Here is a 15,262-nt window from a genome sequence, read left to right on the forward strand (position 1 = left end):
TAATTTATAGGAGCATCTAAGAATTCAAACTGGCTCATCAACACCATCATCAATGACATCTCACTGGTGTTCACTGCTCATAGACCGGAAGCCCTCGATACCTTGCTTCTAGGTACACATCCCTGAGCTGCGCATGGTGAAGATGCTACTCTCCTTGTTTCAAAGCTGCCCCTGGGCGGACACCTTCTCTAGTTCCTTTGAGACCACCCTACGTGGTTGTTTCAAAAATGTTTCCACACTAATGGAAAGTATTAGTGGACAGAAGAACCCTCATGTTAGACAGAAAAATCTTGATGAGGTGAAAAAGCCCTAGAGTGAGCAGAGCTGATAAAATAACTGGAGATAAGATGACCTGCTCTGAATGCACTGTGCCACCAACCTAAGACAGAGAGCTAGCTTAATTCTCTTCAAGGGCCTGACCGACCTTGGATTCTCAGACCACACACCCCCTAAACTGCTCTGTGCAGCCTTCTTCTCTGAATAGGAAGGGTGTTTGAGGAGGGGCTGGGCAACCAACGGCATGCTGCTCTTGGAGGATGCGAGCCCCACTCTCTAGCTACGTGGCTGCAGCCTGTGCACAGCCTTGTGCGGGCGCATCCTGGGACAGGAAAAGAAGAAAGCTCCCTTGGAAGTTTCTGGCAGAAGAAAGGGACGTTGGGAGGCCTGGTCCTGGCCAGTACCCCACAGCGTCCATCACAGCGCCTAGTTACACAGCCCCGCGGGTGGCAGAAAAGCCAGAGAAGGAGATCCACTGCCCCCAACCCCAAGCTCTTCTAACCTTACCCTTTGCCCGACACTTTCTTAGCTCCCTGTCCTGGATGAAGCCAGCAAACATCTGAGACTCCATAAAAACCTCGAGAAAACGGCGGATGCTTTTGGAGGCCACAGATTTGCGGAAGGCTTCTCGCTGAAAGGCCCTCTCCCCCTTCTCACTCTGGGTCAGGAAGAGGGAGTAGTGCCCAATGGTCTCCACAAAGAACCGGATAAACACCTCTGACACCAGCCCATTGAGGGTATTACATTCTGGAAGAGAAAAGAAAATATTTGAGGTTCAGGTCAAGAGCCTGCCACCTCCAACCTCCAACCTCCCCCTCCAGCTGGTGTGGTTTCTCTCTCCCCAGTAAAATTTCTGCCAGAACCACTTGTCTGTTCTTTTGTTTGTTTGTTTGTTTAAATTAAATTTAATTTAATTATTTTTAGAGAGGGGAAAGGAGGGAGAAAGAGAGGGAGAGAAACATCAATGTGTGGTTGGCTCTCACATGCCCCTCAACCAGGGTCCTGGCCTGCAACCCAGGCATGTGCCCTGACTGGGAATTGAACCAGCAACCCTTTGGTTTGAAGTCCAGTGCTCTCTCCACTGAGCTACACCAGCCAGGGCCACTTATCTGTTCTTGAAACCACCTCCTGTGCTCCTGGGCTTATAACTTGCCCAAAGCTGGGAGGCTGAAAACTGTGCTCCGAACACGAAGCTAGAAAATACTTGCTAGATGAACGAGAGTGGAAATCAGAGGCCAGAGGACCCCTTTCCCCACACCCTCACCCTAGGTGGTTCTCCTGGCTTCACAGGAAGAGAAAGCCCCCTCTATCTCCTTCAACAGCTCGAGGCAAGGCCTGAGAAGGAGGAATAACTAGTTTCCTGTCAGCAAGAAGAGTCTTTATAGCTGTCATGTGTCTTTGGGTTTTCCTTCCCAAGCCTCCTGAGGTAGAGAAGAATTAGGGGGAAGAGGGTAGCTTTGTAGCCTGGGCCGCCTGAAAAGCAGCCCCAATTTTGTTATGTTCCTGAGCTCCCTCTGATAAAATACCACAATGCTTCTCTCAGGCCTAGTCAAGCCATAACTCCCTGAACCTCACTAGTGGTGAGGCGAGAGAATTCCAGGCTTGAGTGTGATCAAGGTGCTGTAATTGGAACCTCATCAGCCAGCAGGGTCTGGAGCACAGAAGCAGGGTCCCGGCCCCCGGAGGCCCAGACTCAGAGCAGAGGGAGCCCGGGGCCAGAGCTGTGTGCTGCAGCAAGCCAGACTCACCATCATCGGAGTCACTGTCCGAGTCCTGGGAGATCAGTTCGTTCTTCCTCTCCAGAGCCTGCTCCAGAGCCGCCTGTAACTTCCTAGGTAACAACGTGTCCTCATCATCCATCTGCAGGAGAAGGAAAATCCAGTCATAGCCAACACTGACCAAGCACTTACTATGAGCTTAGATACACAATCACATTTAATTCTCCCAAAAACCTGACACTATTTATCAACATCATTCTAAGAGGAGAAGTTGAGGCACAAAGAGGTTAAGAAACTTATCCAAGGTCACACAGATAAAAAGTGGTAGAGTGAGTGGCATTCATAGGACCAGCTAAGGGCTCCTACCCTGTCACCCTGAAGTCTCCCCAGTTCCTCCATCTTTAGCTCCAGGTGGGAAGCACAGTTGGCCTGGGGTCGGGGGTTGTGGCCCAGCCTGTGTCAGGCATGAGGTTAGGCTGTTGTTCCTGTCTCTACATTCTGGTTCAGTGTCCACACCTTGATGCCTTGCACCCAGCGGTCGCAGTTCTGTCAAGGCCATGTAACAGACTGTACACTCCCAGAGAGTATGGCATTGGGCTGTGTGCTCTTTGTAGAGAGCCCGTAGGATTTCCATGACTGACAACAGCTTTTTGAAGCTGACAACAATTGCAAACCTCTACATTCCATGGCGTCCTATGCATCCTCTGCATCCTCTGTAATCAGCCCCCAGCAACATTTCAAAGCTGGCACTATCGCTACGCCTGGTTCAGAGGTGAGAACTCTGGCTTAGAGAAGAAGCTCAGAGGCCTGTCCAAGATCATGTGGCTCAAAGATGGCAGAGCCCAGAGGCCTTTAGACTTCCAGGCCCTGTTCTTTGCACTCACACTGCCTTCTAGTAGCTGATGATGCCAACCAGAAAGGCAGATCCTGCTGAGGTCAAGATTTTCCAGACCAGCTTCTCCCACCCTTATCTCTTCGGTGACTATGGAACCCGGAGAGCTCAACAAGCAGGCTGCGGAGGCTGAGCAGTGTATGTGTGACTGTTGGCTGCTCTGGAGTCTGCACCCCAGGCAGGCCACATTCTGCAGTGTCCCGCTCTTACCTGTCGGATGAATCGGTCAGATCCCAGGTTCACCATCAGTGCCTGAGGAAAAGAGTCATTAGCAACAGTGATTTGGGGTATGAATTCCTGCAATGCCCTCCCCAGGCCTCCAGCACCCAGGGAGAAAGGATAAGAGCTGGGCAGAGAGGCCCAGGGGTCACAAATGAGAAGATCCCAGTGCTTTTCTCCCCTCCACTCCCCCTCTGCCCTTCCCTCCTGGGGGTTTCTGTTCCTTCTATCCCTTCCTTCTTCCCCTGCCCCCAGCTGGTTCCCCAGGTGGCCCACCTCCTCCACAGGCAGTTCCTTCAGTTTGGGAAGGGAGCTGGAGAGCAGGCCAACCAGGAAGGGGGTGGGACAGCAGACGATGTCAATCATGGAGGCCGGTAGGACAGGAATGAAGGTGTGCTGCCAGGAGAAGGGGTACAGCAAGGCCACCACCGCATGGGAGCAGCTGGACAGGGTGCTGGAAGACAGAGAGAGACAAAGTGCCTGAACCCAGGCCCAGCACCTTCAAGAAAGGGCCTGTGGGGGCTCAGAACACCCTTTTATGTTAAACCTCCCAATGCTACAAAGATAAAAGTTAATGGGGCTCAAACCTGGTTCAGACCCAGTGAAGCCCCCACATTCCCACCGGTCAGGGCCCCAAGGACATTGGTACTACCCTCTTTGGTGACTCTATCTAGAAACAGCCAGGAAGGTATGTAGCAATGCCTGAACACATAAAGGACTCACACTCCCTCACCCCCAAAAGGACCACCCAAATGCACAGGCAGGCCTGACTAGTGCAGGAGTATCGGCTCAGGCCAGGGAGTGTGAAGGTAAAAGGAGGAAGAGTGGATCACAGATTCATGGAATGTAAGAGCCGGAAGGCCCTACAGAGGTCGTCTCATCGATTCCACATGTATACCTGGGGCCACCGATCCCCAGGGTCAATGTGATCATGAGTGGCAGAACTACAACACACTCAGACTTCCTGTCCCCCAGCCCAGCGTCACTTTTCCTGCTCTGCCCTTCTATCCATCCCTTCCTCTCCGGGACTGGAAAAAGTAGCCCAAGAACCACTAAAGAGGTGATGGGGCTGGCACCGTTCTTACCATCCTTCCTCTCAGGCTCCAAAAAAGGCCACAGGTTTCAGGGGCGTCACCCCTCTTGTGGCCTAGAGGGGGCTCCAGGCCTCTATACCCAGGTGCACTGCAGGGCTGGCCATCTGAGCCGAATGACCAATGGGGGCCAGGGGAAAATCTCTAGGATACTAACCAGAAGGTACGAAAATGACTGCACACTCCCTGGGTGTGTCGAGGGCCGATGAAGGGCACCAATAAACACAAGAGACACCTGGCTGAACTGTCCATCTGTCAGGACCAGAGTCAAAGGCCCTCCTCTGGGGACGATATTACTGATGAGGGGACAGACGCTGATAGTCGAGATCACCTTCAAGCTTGACTTTCCCACCCTGTCCTCCACCTCTGCTGGCCCCACGTATTAGCCACTGAAGCCCGGTCTCCATGTGATCAGCTCCAGTAGGGACTCCTGCCCTCTCACAACTAATGAATGCCTCGCCAGTCAGAAGACATGGTTCTAATCCACGACAGAAACAAATCCTCTCTTCTAGAAGGATCTCTGAATGTTCACGAGTGTTTTGTCAGCCAGCGCCTTGCTTGGCTGCCCTACCACCCTAGGGACACCTCTAACGCTGCTGCGCCTGAAGCAGAGACACAGGTGTCCTGGCCCTGACGTCCTTCCCCCGGGCATAGCAGCTCCGCACACCCCAAGGAGAGCCATTTAAAAAGATCTGGAAAAGGTTGTCTCAGGGCCTGGGGACACACTGATCGGCACCATCTCCTCCAATGGGCCTTGGGAGGCAGAGGGCTTTGTGCACCCCCTCAGTCTGATTGCCGCAGAGCCTGGGCATGTGTGTGTGTACACACACACACACACACACACACACACACACGGACATCAGAGCCAAGTCAGGGGGACAGAGGACTTGTGGAAACCCTAAAACATGAGCAATGGAACATGAGTGGGCCCCACTTCCTGAGCCCCGGTCACAGTCCAGTCTGTGTGCCATACCTGGGGCTCCCCACCCCGCCCATCTCTGGTCAGTGGCAGGCCTGGGGCAGGAGGACATCTTTTCTAAGATCCAAGAATGGCAGAACTTGAACACTGAGCCAGGCCAGGAACAAGAACCCTGGGACACTTTCCTCGCACACCGGTCCTGTCCTGGAATGTGCTCAGAGGCAGCTGCAGCCACAGGAAACAATAGCTGTATTCATAGCCCTGCTGGGACTGGGCTAAGGCTGGGTGGGGGTAGCAAAGAGGAGACTCTGCCCCAGTGAGGAAACAGAACCTTCAGGAAAAGGAGCCTCATGGTCCAAGCTCTGTTAGGGGCACCAAGGTCTGGCCAGACCAGAGCATCCCAGTGGGGCAGCTGGGGGTTTGCTGGTGGACAATGAACATGGACAGCAGAGAGGTGGTAGGGCAGGCAGGGCCTGTGGAGCTGCCGTGACTGGCCAGTTCCAGCTGCTGGCTTGGCCCCTTCACAAGAGTCTGAAGGGCCCACAAAATAGACAGGACTGTGGAATAGAGAGCCACTGAGGCTGTGATGAAAAATGAGGGGAAGTTTTCATCTAAACCTGGAATTTTCTGGAAAAGTCACAGCTTTGGTTTTCCCTCCTTTGTCCTTCTGGGCTGAGGCGGGGCCTGGGTCCCTGCCCCGGTGGCCACAGGAGTCCATTGCTCCTGCTCCCTCACCAACATCCACCCCCCCCCCCCACACACACACAGACAGAAATACCTCAGGGATCCAGGGTTTAGTGGGGCACACACCAGACCGGGGAGTTTTCCTTCCTGCCCCTCCTCACATCAACACCTGGCCTATGGTGTGGCACACAGCAGGTAGCAGGTAGCTTAATAAATACCTGAATGAATGAATTCTACCACCTCAGAGAAACTACTGCTTCCTGTGGTGGGTTCTTTAACAAAAACACAGACAAAGTGTTGCCAAGATCTCATGCACTCCCTGCCTGTCCCACCCCCCACACATCTCTGCTGTGGTCTAAATGTCTGTGCCCGCCAAATTCACATGTTGAAAGCCTAACCCCCAAATGTGACATTAGGGGGTGGGGCTTTGGAAGGCGCTTAGGTCATGAGAATGGAGCCCTCATAAATGGGATTAGTGTTCTTACACAGAGCCCCCCCAGAGTTCCCAAGCCCCTGCCACTGTATGAGGGCACAGTGAGGAGGCGCCGGCTGTGACCCAGGAAGCGGGCCCTGGCCAGAACTCGACCATGCTGGTCCTTGACCTTGGACCTCCAGTCCCCAGGACTGTGAGAAATACATTTCTGCTGTTTATAAGCCACCTAGTCTGCAGTATTTCGTTACAGCAGCCCGAACAGATCAGACACTCTTTTTGTTTTTAAGCATCCGCTGCCTAAAAGAGCTTGGCTTCTTCTGGAATGACACCCCTGCCACCCCTCCAATGGTCACAACCAGATCCTGGCACCTGGAGCTCCTCTAAAACCATAAATGCCAACACTTCGGACCCAGACTTGGGCTCCCTCCAGCTCTCGTCCCATTCCTCCTAAACCAGCCTCCCTGCCTCACCGACACTCCAGCTCCTGCACTCATCTTGTTCCCTACCCTAGTCTGACTGAGGCCGACGTTCCCACAACCGCTCCCCCTGCCCCCCCACTCAGTGCTCACCTAGTCCTTCTCCACAAAGCCCCAAGTGCCTGCCCTGGGTCACTGCAATCAATTGCCTTCTCCAGGTGACCCCCTTAACCGGCGCCTCAGTGGACGGCCCAGCGCTCCTCATACCACCCCTACCCCTAGGCAGTGCCCTGGCCCCTTCTTCACGGCGACTCTTCTGAGGGCTCAGCACTCCCCTCAAACTCGGCATCCCACAGAGATGGCCTTGTCTCCCCTCCAGTGGAAATGCGGCCATCAGCCAGGAATCTCCTTACCTTCTTACTTTTCTCTGTATAATATATGGGGGGGGGGGGCACTGGCACGTACCAGGGCTCGTTTACAGTTGTTCACATGGAAAATGCTACAGTAAGGAATAAACACTAATACAAGAATAAACTCTGGGTCTCACATATTCACAAATGTAAACCTACTTTTCCCCACACCCTGTTTGCACCCGCACAACCTGGGCTGTCACAGAAGAAGTGTCCCTCTTCTTCCTCAGGTCAAGTCCTCCATTGGCTCTCGAGCCGCCTGCCCTGTGTGCTCCCAACGCTGTCCTGCAGCCAGCCATCCCCTCTTCCCGGGTTGCTGACCTGTCCCTCTCCCTTTGGCCTTTGCCCACCACACACACTCACGCTCACACACAGGGGCTGGCATGTACCAGGGCTTGTAAATACATGCTGGATGAATTAATGGATGTGCCTTCCCCACTGTCCTTCACCTTGCCCTACTGGGTCCTACCTGAGCTTATCTGCCACAAAAATGACCCGGCGTTCCAACAGCAGCGAGGCAAAGATTCGGATCAGCTGGCGCACACTGAGGCAGGTAAAAAGGCACTCAAAGTCGACATGCTCCAGCCGGGAATCCATGGGCCGCCGCAGCTCCAACACCTGCAGGAGAGCGACAGGGAAAGTGGGTCAAGGCAGGCCGGGTGGGTGCCACTTCCAGGTCCTCCACAACGTGACGGGGCACTGATTTCCCTCCCTACCCTCGCTTTTCCAGGGTCACTAATCTACCCCACTACACAACAAGGCCCCATCGCTTCCTCCCCTCAGACCACAGCTCTGCTCCCCATCAGACACCCAATCTGCAGGCCAGAGGGCTGGCTCCGTGAGTGTGGGGAGGCGCCAGCAGGAAGGGGCTGAGGGTCGTGCATCAGGCTCTCAGCAAAGTGGAGAGGAGAGCTGAGTGCTTTCACAGATACAGAGAATGTGGGAACAGCACAGTTTGATCTGCAGGGTCCCCCCCCATGCTCTTGCCCACCTCCCCAAGCAAACGTCTTGGCCACCAGGCTGAGCAGACTCCACAGCTGACGGCTGCTCCTGAGGCCAGAGGAAAAGCAACATCTCCATACCCCAGACTCTCTTCTCCACCACCTCTGGAAAGGCAAAGCAGTATCCCTGGGGCCATGCGCCCCCCGCTTCCCTGCCATCCTAGCCTCTCTCCCTATTGGCCTATCTAATCCCTGTGCCAGGGACAAGAAAAACACAAGGGAAGGGCTGGCTGTGCTACAGCCTTGCCAGGAAGCAGGACTTTCTTTATCAGGGCCAGACCTAGCAATCTTTCCTCCAAAGGGGTTGCAAGGCCACTCCCAAGGTCAGTGCCATGGCACTGACAGCCACTTCCCTAGGCTCAGTCATGAGGGTGGCAGATAGCAGCTGACCCCAGCAGTGTGACCAGAGGGGGGGGAGGGGCTGCTGGCCTCAGGCCACACCAAAGCACTGTCCGGGGATTGCCTGTCTTACCCTGGGCCCCTCAGCAAACGTGCCCGGCATGGAAATGCAGGCCTCCTAAGAACTGGGGTGAAAACAAATTCCCCTTATTGTCCCGTGGTGTCCTGTGGTATCAGAGCTCTCTTCAGGAGCTTTTAGCCCGAGTCATCTCATCTGGGCCTTGGGGTCTAAGCAAGTGAAGTTCTAACTCTAAGCTCATTATTCACCCCTCTGAGCCCCAGAGAAGCAGCAAAATGGGCACAAGTCACCCTAACGGTCTGTTTATACTGTGTCTCCCCAAAGGATGCTGAACTCCCAGAAGACCTGGTGGTGGGTATGTAACAGGGGCTGAGCTAGAGTTCCCCCCAAATGGAGAAAAACCCTATAGCTATGGTTTGGGGGATGAGGGAAGTGGAGCAGGGCCCTTGAGAGTTACTTTGCATATCTGAAGAACGTGGCCAGTGTTTCAGTAATAATGTTAAGTGGCTGTGCCAGCTCAGAGCCAGGGAGAGGTGGGCATGACTCTAACCTGCCATGAGATGCAGCAAGGGGGGCTTGCTGCACAAGCGAGAACAGGGAGGCAATTAGCTCTCTGTCCAGGGACCAAGCTGCCCTGGACTAACAATGGCAGCCAAGAAAGGCAGAAGAGACCAGACTACTGGCAGGTGTAACCCAGTGTGGGAGGAGTCGGAAATGGGATTACCGTGGAAGATCCACTCTGGGACTTAAACAGAGGAGTGGGGTAGTCCTGCTCTCTGGACCAGCGGCTAGGGAAGGAGGAGCCTCTTGGCCAGTGGCAGCAGTGTGGGTTCTAGGCCACATGGTTTGAAGGAGTGGAGACGGATTCCTGGGCCCACCATGAGGACACAGTTTGGAATTAAAAGCAGGAGCCTAGCTAGCTGAGCACCAACGACTGGAAGAAGCCAGAACACAGGCGGCAATCGGCCCAACTCAGCTACGGACTTCTGTTTCTTTTCCTCAGAGACGCACCTCTCACTGGCCCAGTCTGGCAAGGGGAGCAGGACTGTGTGTTTGTGGGTGTTTTTTTGTTGTTTCTAAAGGGAGTGAGATTTAACAGCAGAATTCCGCCATGATTCTAAACCTGTATAACTTCTGAATAAATAGCTCCTTTCCTTTTCATAAGACTTGCATTGGGGTCACGGTTCTCATTGGTGGCAGGCATTAAAACCCAAAGCAATAGAACCCAGGGGTTCTGTCACAGGTACACCTGAAACGCTCAGTGCGTGTGGGCTGACGGAATCCCATATCACATTATGCCAGGGACCTTTGCACTCAGCCTATCTTTGCCAGAGAAGTCACAGTGAAGAGCCCCCACCCTGCCTCCTGAGAGCCTTCATGTCGTCCAAGAGTCTCTGCTCTGATGCTCAGAGCTCCGCACTCCCACCACCTGAGGGGCTGGGCACCCTCCGGGGAGTGAGGATTCACCCGGACAACTCTGTGACCTAGGTCTCTTCTCATTCACCCCTGTCCTTAGGAGGTCACAGTCCAGCAGGGCTGAGAGAGCCTCATCACAGCCCAGGAGACTGGTGTCATGACAGAGGAAATGTGGGATTAACATCTCCAGAGAGGCTGAGAGGGCTTTGAGAGAAGGCACCAACCTCATGTGGGGCAAGGCGGGGGCAGAGCAGGGGCAGGGCAGCAGCTCAACACGAGGTACTTAACTCGGCCTGCCCAAGGAGAGAAGAAGGGAAGTATCTTCTGGGCAAAAAGAAGCCTAGTTCAGGGACAGTAAGCAATTAAAGTCTGCATGATGAGAAAGGACGCCAGTGAGGGGGCCAGGGCCACACTCCGAACAACTCCCAGGCACGCTGCTGGGGTCTCGGGGTGGAGTCAGCTGTCCCACCCCCAGACCACTCATGAAGCCTTAAGTCCCTCCAAGCCGGGATGGGCGAAAAGAGCCTAAGAGAAAGGCCTTAAATGGTATTGGCCATGCCAGCAAACCCAATATTTCTCCAATGAGTCCCTCTCCCATTCTCTGCAGCAACTAACTTATTTCTTCTTCCCTGTCCTAGGACTCAGCACCCACCTCTCATTCTCAGGGGATGACATTTTCTATTTTGAGAAAAGAGAAGCCATCAGAAGAGAATCCAAACTCTACAAGCCATGGCCCTTCCCTGGCATTACATAAAGATGTGCCCTTCTCTCCTAACAGAAGCCAGCCCCTCCCTGGGTCCCACCCACCTCCAGGGCCTCCTCCTCCAGGACGGGGGACTACCCCTTCTCTCCTGCTTCTTCCTGGGTGGGGCCATTCCCACCAGCATCCAAACAACCATCTTCACAAATTCTCCCCAGCCCACACTCCCTTTCAATCACTGTCCCCCCTTCCCTATTTCTCTCCACAACCAAGCCTCTTGAAGAAATGCCTATAGAGGCTGTTTCCACTTTCTCACCCCCCATTCACTCTCTCTCAACTCACAGAACTCAGGCGTCTGGGGCCCCACCTCCACTCTTCTGAAATCCACTCTCCTGACCTCTTGGTGGCATCTGACTGCTCCTTCTTTCCTGAGATGCCCCCTCCGCACCTGGCTTCCCAGCCCCACCCTCTCCTGGTATTCCTCCTATCCCCTCCATCCTCGACTGCTGCTCCCACTGCAGGACCTCTAAATGCTGGAGCCCCTCGGGACCGAGGAGGACTGAGGCCTGTGCTCTCTTCCCCGTCTACACTCTGTCACTAAACATCTTCTCTGGGGTATCTCAGGCATCTTAAAGATAACATGCACAAAATTGAATTCGACCTCCTCAAAACCTGCTCCTCCATCAGGGGCTCCATCAGCTTACCCTGCTGCTCAGGCCAGAAAGCTGGGAGTCAGCTTTAAAATCTCTCTAAACTAATTCCCTGTTTCCAATCAAACACAAAGTACTCTTGATCCTAATTCTAAAATGTATCTCAAATCCAGCTACTTCTCGTCTTTTCTACCACAGCTTAACCCAAGCGACTGCCATCCCTCGCCCACACCACTGCAACAGTACCCTGGCCAGTACCCCTCCTTCCACTCCAGCCCCCGATCTGTGTCATAGCCAGGGTGCGGCTTTAAACACTTATCTCAGATCTTTAACCTGTCTTCAGGAAAAAATTGAAAATCCTTACCTTGGCCTCGCAGGCACACTGTGATTTGGCCTCTCCGCCCCTGCTCACCACCCCTCCAACCACCTTGGCCTTTTTCCGTTCCTTGACAAGCACACACATTTCCCCAACTTCCACCTTTGCATGGGTGGTTCCCTCTACCTGGAATGACCTCCCATCACACCCTTCTTCAGTCTCCCTCCTCTCACTTCATTTAGTTGACTCTACTCACCTCAGGGCCCCTAGTAAAATGACACTTCCTCGAAGGAGGCTTTCCCTGGTCCCCTAATCTAAAGCAGATCCTTCGTTACAAACTCTCACTCCTGTGCTTTCAGTTGACACTTAACACACTTGGGAATTATCTATTTACATGCAGAAGTGTTTATCTAGCATCAGTGTCTCCCATGGGACTACAGACTCCACAAGGACAGAGCTGTGCCCCTCTCTGACTTCAGGACTGTGCCCCAAGGCCTGGCGTGACCCCGGACTGTGAGAGAACACACAGTAGCTGTTTGGTGAATGAAAAAGAGGGCAAGTGGTGTGCAGAGAGCTGGGCAGAGAGTCAGCAGCCCTGCCACTCCCTTTTTCGGTCCGTATCGATGAAGTGCACAAACACAGCGAGCACGGACGGGGCCACGCTCTGCACCTCCCACAGGCTGCACCCTCGGCGAGACAGGCCAGGCTCCCGCCCCAGCCCCTAGTCTGAGAGCAGAGGCAGCAGAAAGCCCTACCTCGTTGCCAGCACCAGGCAGGAATGTCTTCACTTTGATGGTCTTCCCGGGAGCAGGGAAGGGTGACTCCATGAGACTTCTCATGAAGGGATAAACCAATGCAGCAGAGATCCCACGCCGTCGCTCCACCTCGTCTAGGACCTGTGCCCGCCACCAGCAGCCCAAAGAGGAAGAGTGTCAGGGCACTGCCCTTCCCTCCTCTCAGCAGAGAGAGGGCAGCTCAGCACCTGACCAGCCTAGGCCAACAGTTGGGAGATTAGGGGGCTACCTTTCCAGGGGCTTCCCACCCTCCATTCTCATCTCCCTTGGCACTGGGTGACTGCTCTGCCCCCCTAACCAGTCCTTGCCTCAGACGCCAAGAGCTGAGTAGCTGGGCAAAAGAAACACCACTTGAGAGCCGGGTCCCTGGGCCCTTGGCTTCCCCAAGGTGGTCTCTATCCCCAGCAAATCTGTCTCTGCCCATAGCCCAAGGTGGGCTATGGCATTAGCAGACACGGTCAGTGAAGGAGCTGGGGCGATGCCAGCTGGCCGGGTGAGGAGCCAGGCTTGGGAATCGGGAGGGAGCCAGAGAGCTCGCTTGCACTTGCTCTCGCATTCTCTCATTCTCTCATTCTCTCGCCCTCTCACTCACACACACAGGTGGTTTTCTCATCTAAGCTGGCTACAGATGCTCCTGTGGGAGCTGTCAGCTCGGGGGAGGGGGAAGGAAGTAAGCCAGAGCCCTCTTACCTTGGAAAACAAGCCGAAGCAGCCAAGGCGGCTGATGACACAGTATACCTCTGGCAACCGGGGCCCTTTCCCACTTGGCTGGTGGGGATGAGGAGGAAGAGGAGGAGAGAGACACAGACACAGAGAATGCATGATTACTATATCTGGCTCCTCTTCCTTGGGAGCTGAGAAATAAAAACTACTCTTCTAGAGGAAGAAGGAAAACCCCCTCTTCTAAACCTTCATTCAACCAGGCCCCAAAAGAGAGGCTGCCCTTTGGGGGCAGGCTTCAGCAGCCTCTGGTGGGTCTTCCAGCCCAAGGTGCCAGGTCCCTGCAAAGCTTTTCACAGGCTTACCCTGCTCCCAGGAGGACAGTGATGGGTGCAAAGAACAAAGCAGTTTGGCAGAGGCTATAGTATGATTTGTGGATTTACATTTGTTAGGCTGTGACCCCCAAGAATGCAACAGTAATGAGAGAAACTTGTGTACATTCTTAGCAGCAAGCCATGTAGTCTTCTGTCCCCCCATCAGGGGACATTCTGAAAAGCATTCCTTTTCTCAGTTGCTCTTTTCTCCTTTCCTTGATCTGTTTCTATTGTAGGAAGGCTAAATGGTAATAGAGAAGGGAAGCAAGCTACTGTCTACTAAAAGTTTACCAGCCCTGGCAAGGTAGCTATGTGAATTCAAGTGTCATACCGATATTCAAAGATTGTGGGTTTGATCCCCAGTCGGGGCACATGCAAGAATCAACCAATGAATGCATTAATAACTGCAACAACAAATCAATGTTTCTTTCTCTCTCTCTCCCCTCTCCTATCTCCTTATGTCTCTCTCTCTAGCCAATAATTTAAAATTAAAATTTTTTTTACCATATCTGAGTCCCAGGCTTGCTACATTACTGAGGCAAACCTGTGAGATAAGCACTATTATCTCCACTTCACAGATGAGTAAACTGAGTTTAAAATATTACACTATTGCTTAAGATCATGTATCTAAAAGTCATGGAACCAGGAGTCTGTTTTGGCCTCCGATTTGCTGTTTTACCTCTAAGGCATGCTACTTTTCGGCAGAAAGAAAGAGAAAAGGGCTCAAACACCCAAGATAGAGATATGCCACAGAGTAGAGGAACAAAGAAAATAAGGGATTTAAAAGGTGGGCAGCAGGAAGAGATGTACACCAAGAGCTCCCCATGTCTGGAGCCCCCAGTGCAGGCTGAGGTGTGTCCACAGGAGGCGACTGCTCCAGCCAGGGGCTGGCAGGGCTCTGTGGCTGCCTCGGGCTCAGAAGCCTGAAGTGCCTGGCAAAGCCTGGTGGGGAGGGATAAGAGCAGCAGGTGCTGGCCCCTCATGCAAGCTGCTAAGCAAATGCAGATGGGGCTATTTCAGTCTTCAAACCTGCTGGCCACACGTCACAGATATAAAGAGAAAGCAGAATCTGTTTTTGTCCATATTAGGCCTGAAACTCGCTCCTCAATCTTTCCCTCTCTCCCGCCTCCCCTAAAGCCCCAAGTGATTAAATCAAGTATGTGGGATTTGGGTTAGAATCATTGTGTCCAATCTGCAGGAATGCCGAACTAGTGCCAGCCCCCTTGGCAGGGACCCAGCCCAGGCCCTCTCTGAGCACGCCAGGACAAACATGCTCTTCCCTGGGGGCAGCAGGCCCACTGCAAAGGAGCAGCTCTGCTCCATCTCTGCTCCTGCAAAGGGAGCCTCGGAAGGCTCCCCTTCAGGCCCAGGTGAACCTGGGGTGTGCTGGCCTCCGCCTGGCTCCCCACCTGCACCTGCACTGCCCCACACTCCCACTCCCTCAGCCCCACTTACTGGGGATTCCACATCCACGTATCGCTTCTCCCCAGACTGCCCTTTGGGGTGATCCGAGAGCACCTGACTTGGTGTTAAAGGACTTGGGAGTCAATTCTGGCTCCATCCCTCATTGGCTGTGTGACCCTGGGAAAATTATTCCACTCTAAGTCTCAGTTTCTTAATCCATAGAATGGATATAATACTATCTTGTGGGCTGTTATGAGGATTAAAGAAAATGACATACTTAAAGGATCTAGCCTGGAAAAGAACAGGCTCTAAACAACAGTTTATTCCCTTTGCCTTCCCTTCTACGCTGAAAGTCCTACCTCTGCTCCACTATCTGAAGTTGCTTGAGGGTAGCAGGATCGATGTCTTAACTGATCTTTAGGTGCTTTTAGCATGTTGCCTGACCATAAATAGGTGTAGGATATGTGTTTC

General features: G+C 53.4%; 1 protein-coding gene across 7 annotated transcripts in view; it reads right to left on the reverse strand.

The window, feature by feature from the left end:
* The window catches only part of DENND2B (DENN domain containing 2B), a 157,703-nt gene that overhangs the window by 1,621 nt on the left and 140,820 nt on the right, over positions 1-15,262 (reverse strand). For all 7 annotated transcript variants that reach the window (XM_045825313.1, XM_045825310.1, XM_045825314.1 and 4 more), the window contains 7 exons: positions 13,044-13,121; positions 12,315-12,455; positions 7,528-7,676; positions 3,382-3,559; positions 3,097-3,138; positions 2,025-2,136; positions 784-1,023 (listed from right to left, as the gene is read on the reverse strand). In XM_045825313.1, coding sequence (XP_045681269.1) covers positions 784-1,023; positions 2,025-2,136; positions 3,097-3,138; positions 3,382-3,559; positions 7,528-7,676; positions 12,315-12,455; positions 13,044-13,121 — 940 coding nt within the window. The remainder of the gene's footprint in view (positions 1-783; positions 1,024-2,024; positions 2,137-3,096; positions 3,139-3,381; positions 3,560-7,527; positions 7,677-12,314; positions 12,456-13,043; positions 13,122-15,262) is intronic.

The sequence above is a fragment of the Phyllostomus hastatus genome, unplaced genomic scaffold (assembly GCF_019186645.2).
Source record: "Phyllostomus hastatus isolate PE091 unplaced genomic scaffold, TTU_PhHast_1.1 phas_scaffold_585, whole genome shotgun sequence".
NCBI classification, from domain to species: domain Eukaryota; kingdom Metazoa; phylum Chordata; class Mammalia; order Chiroptera; family Phyllostomidae; genus Phyllostomus; species Phyllostomus hastatus.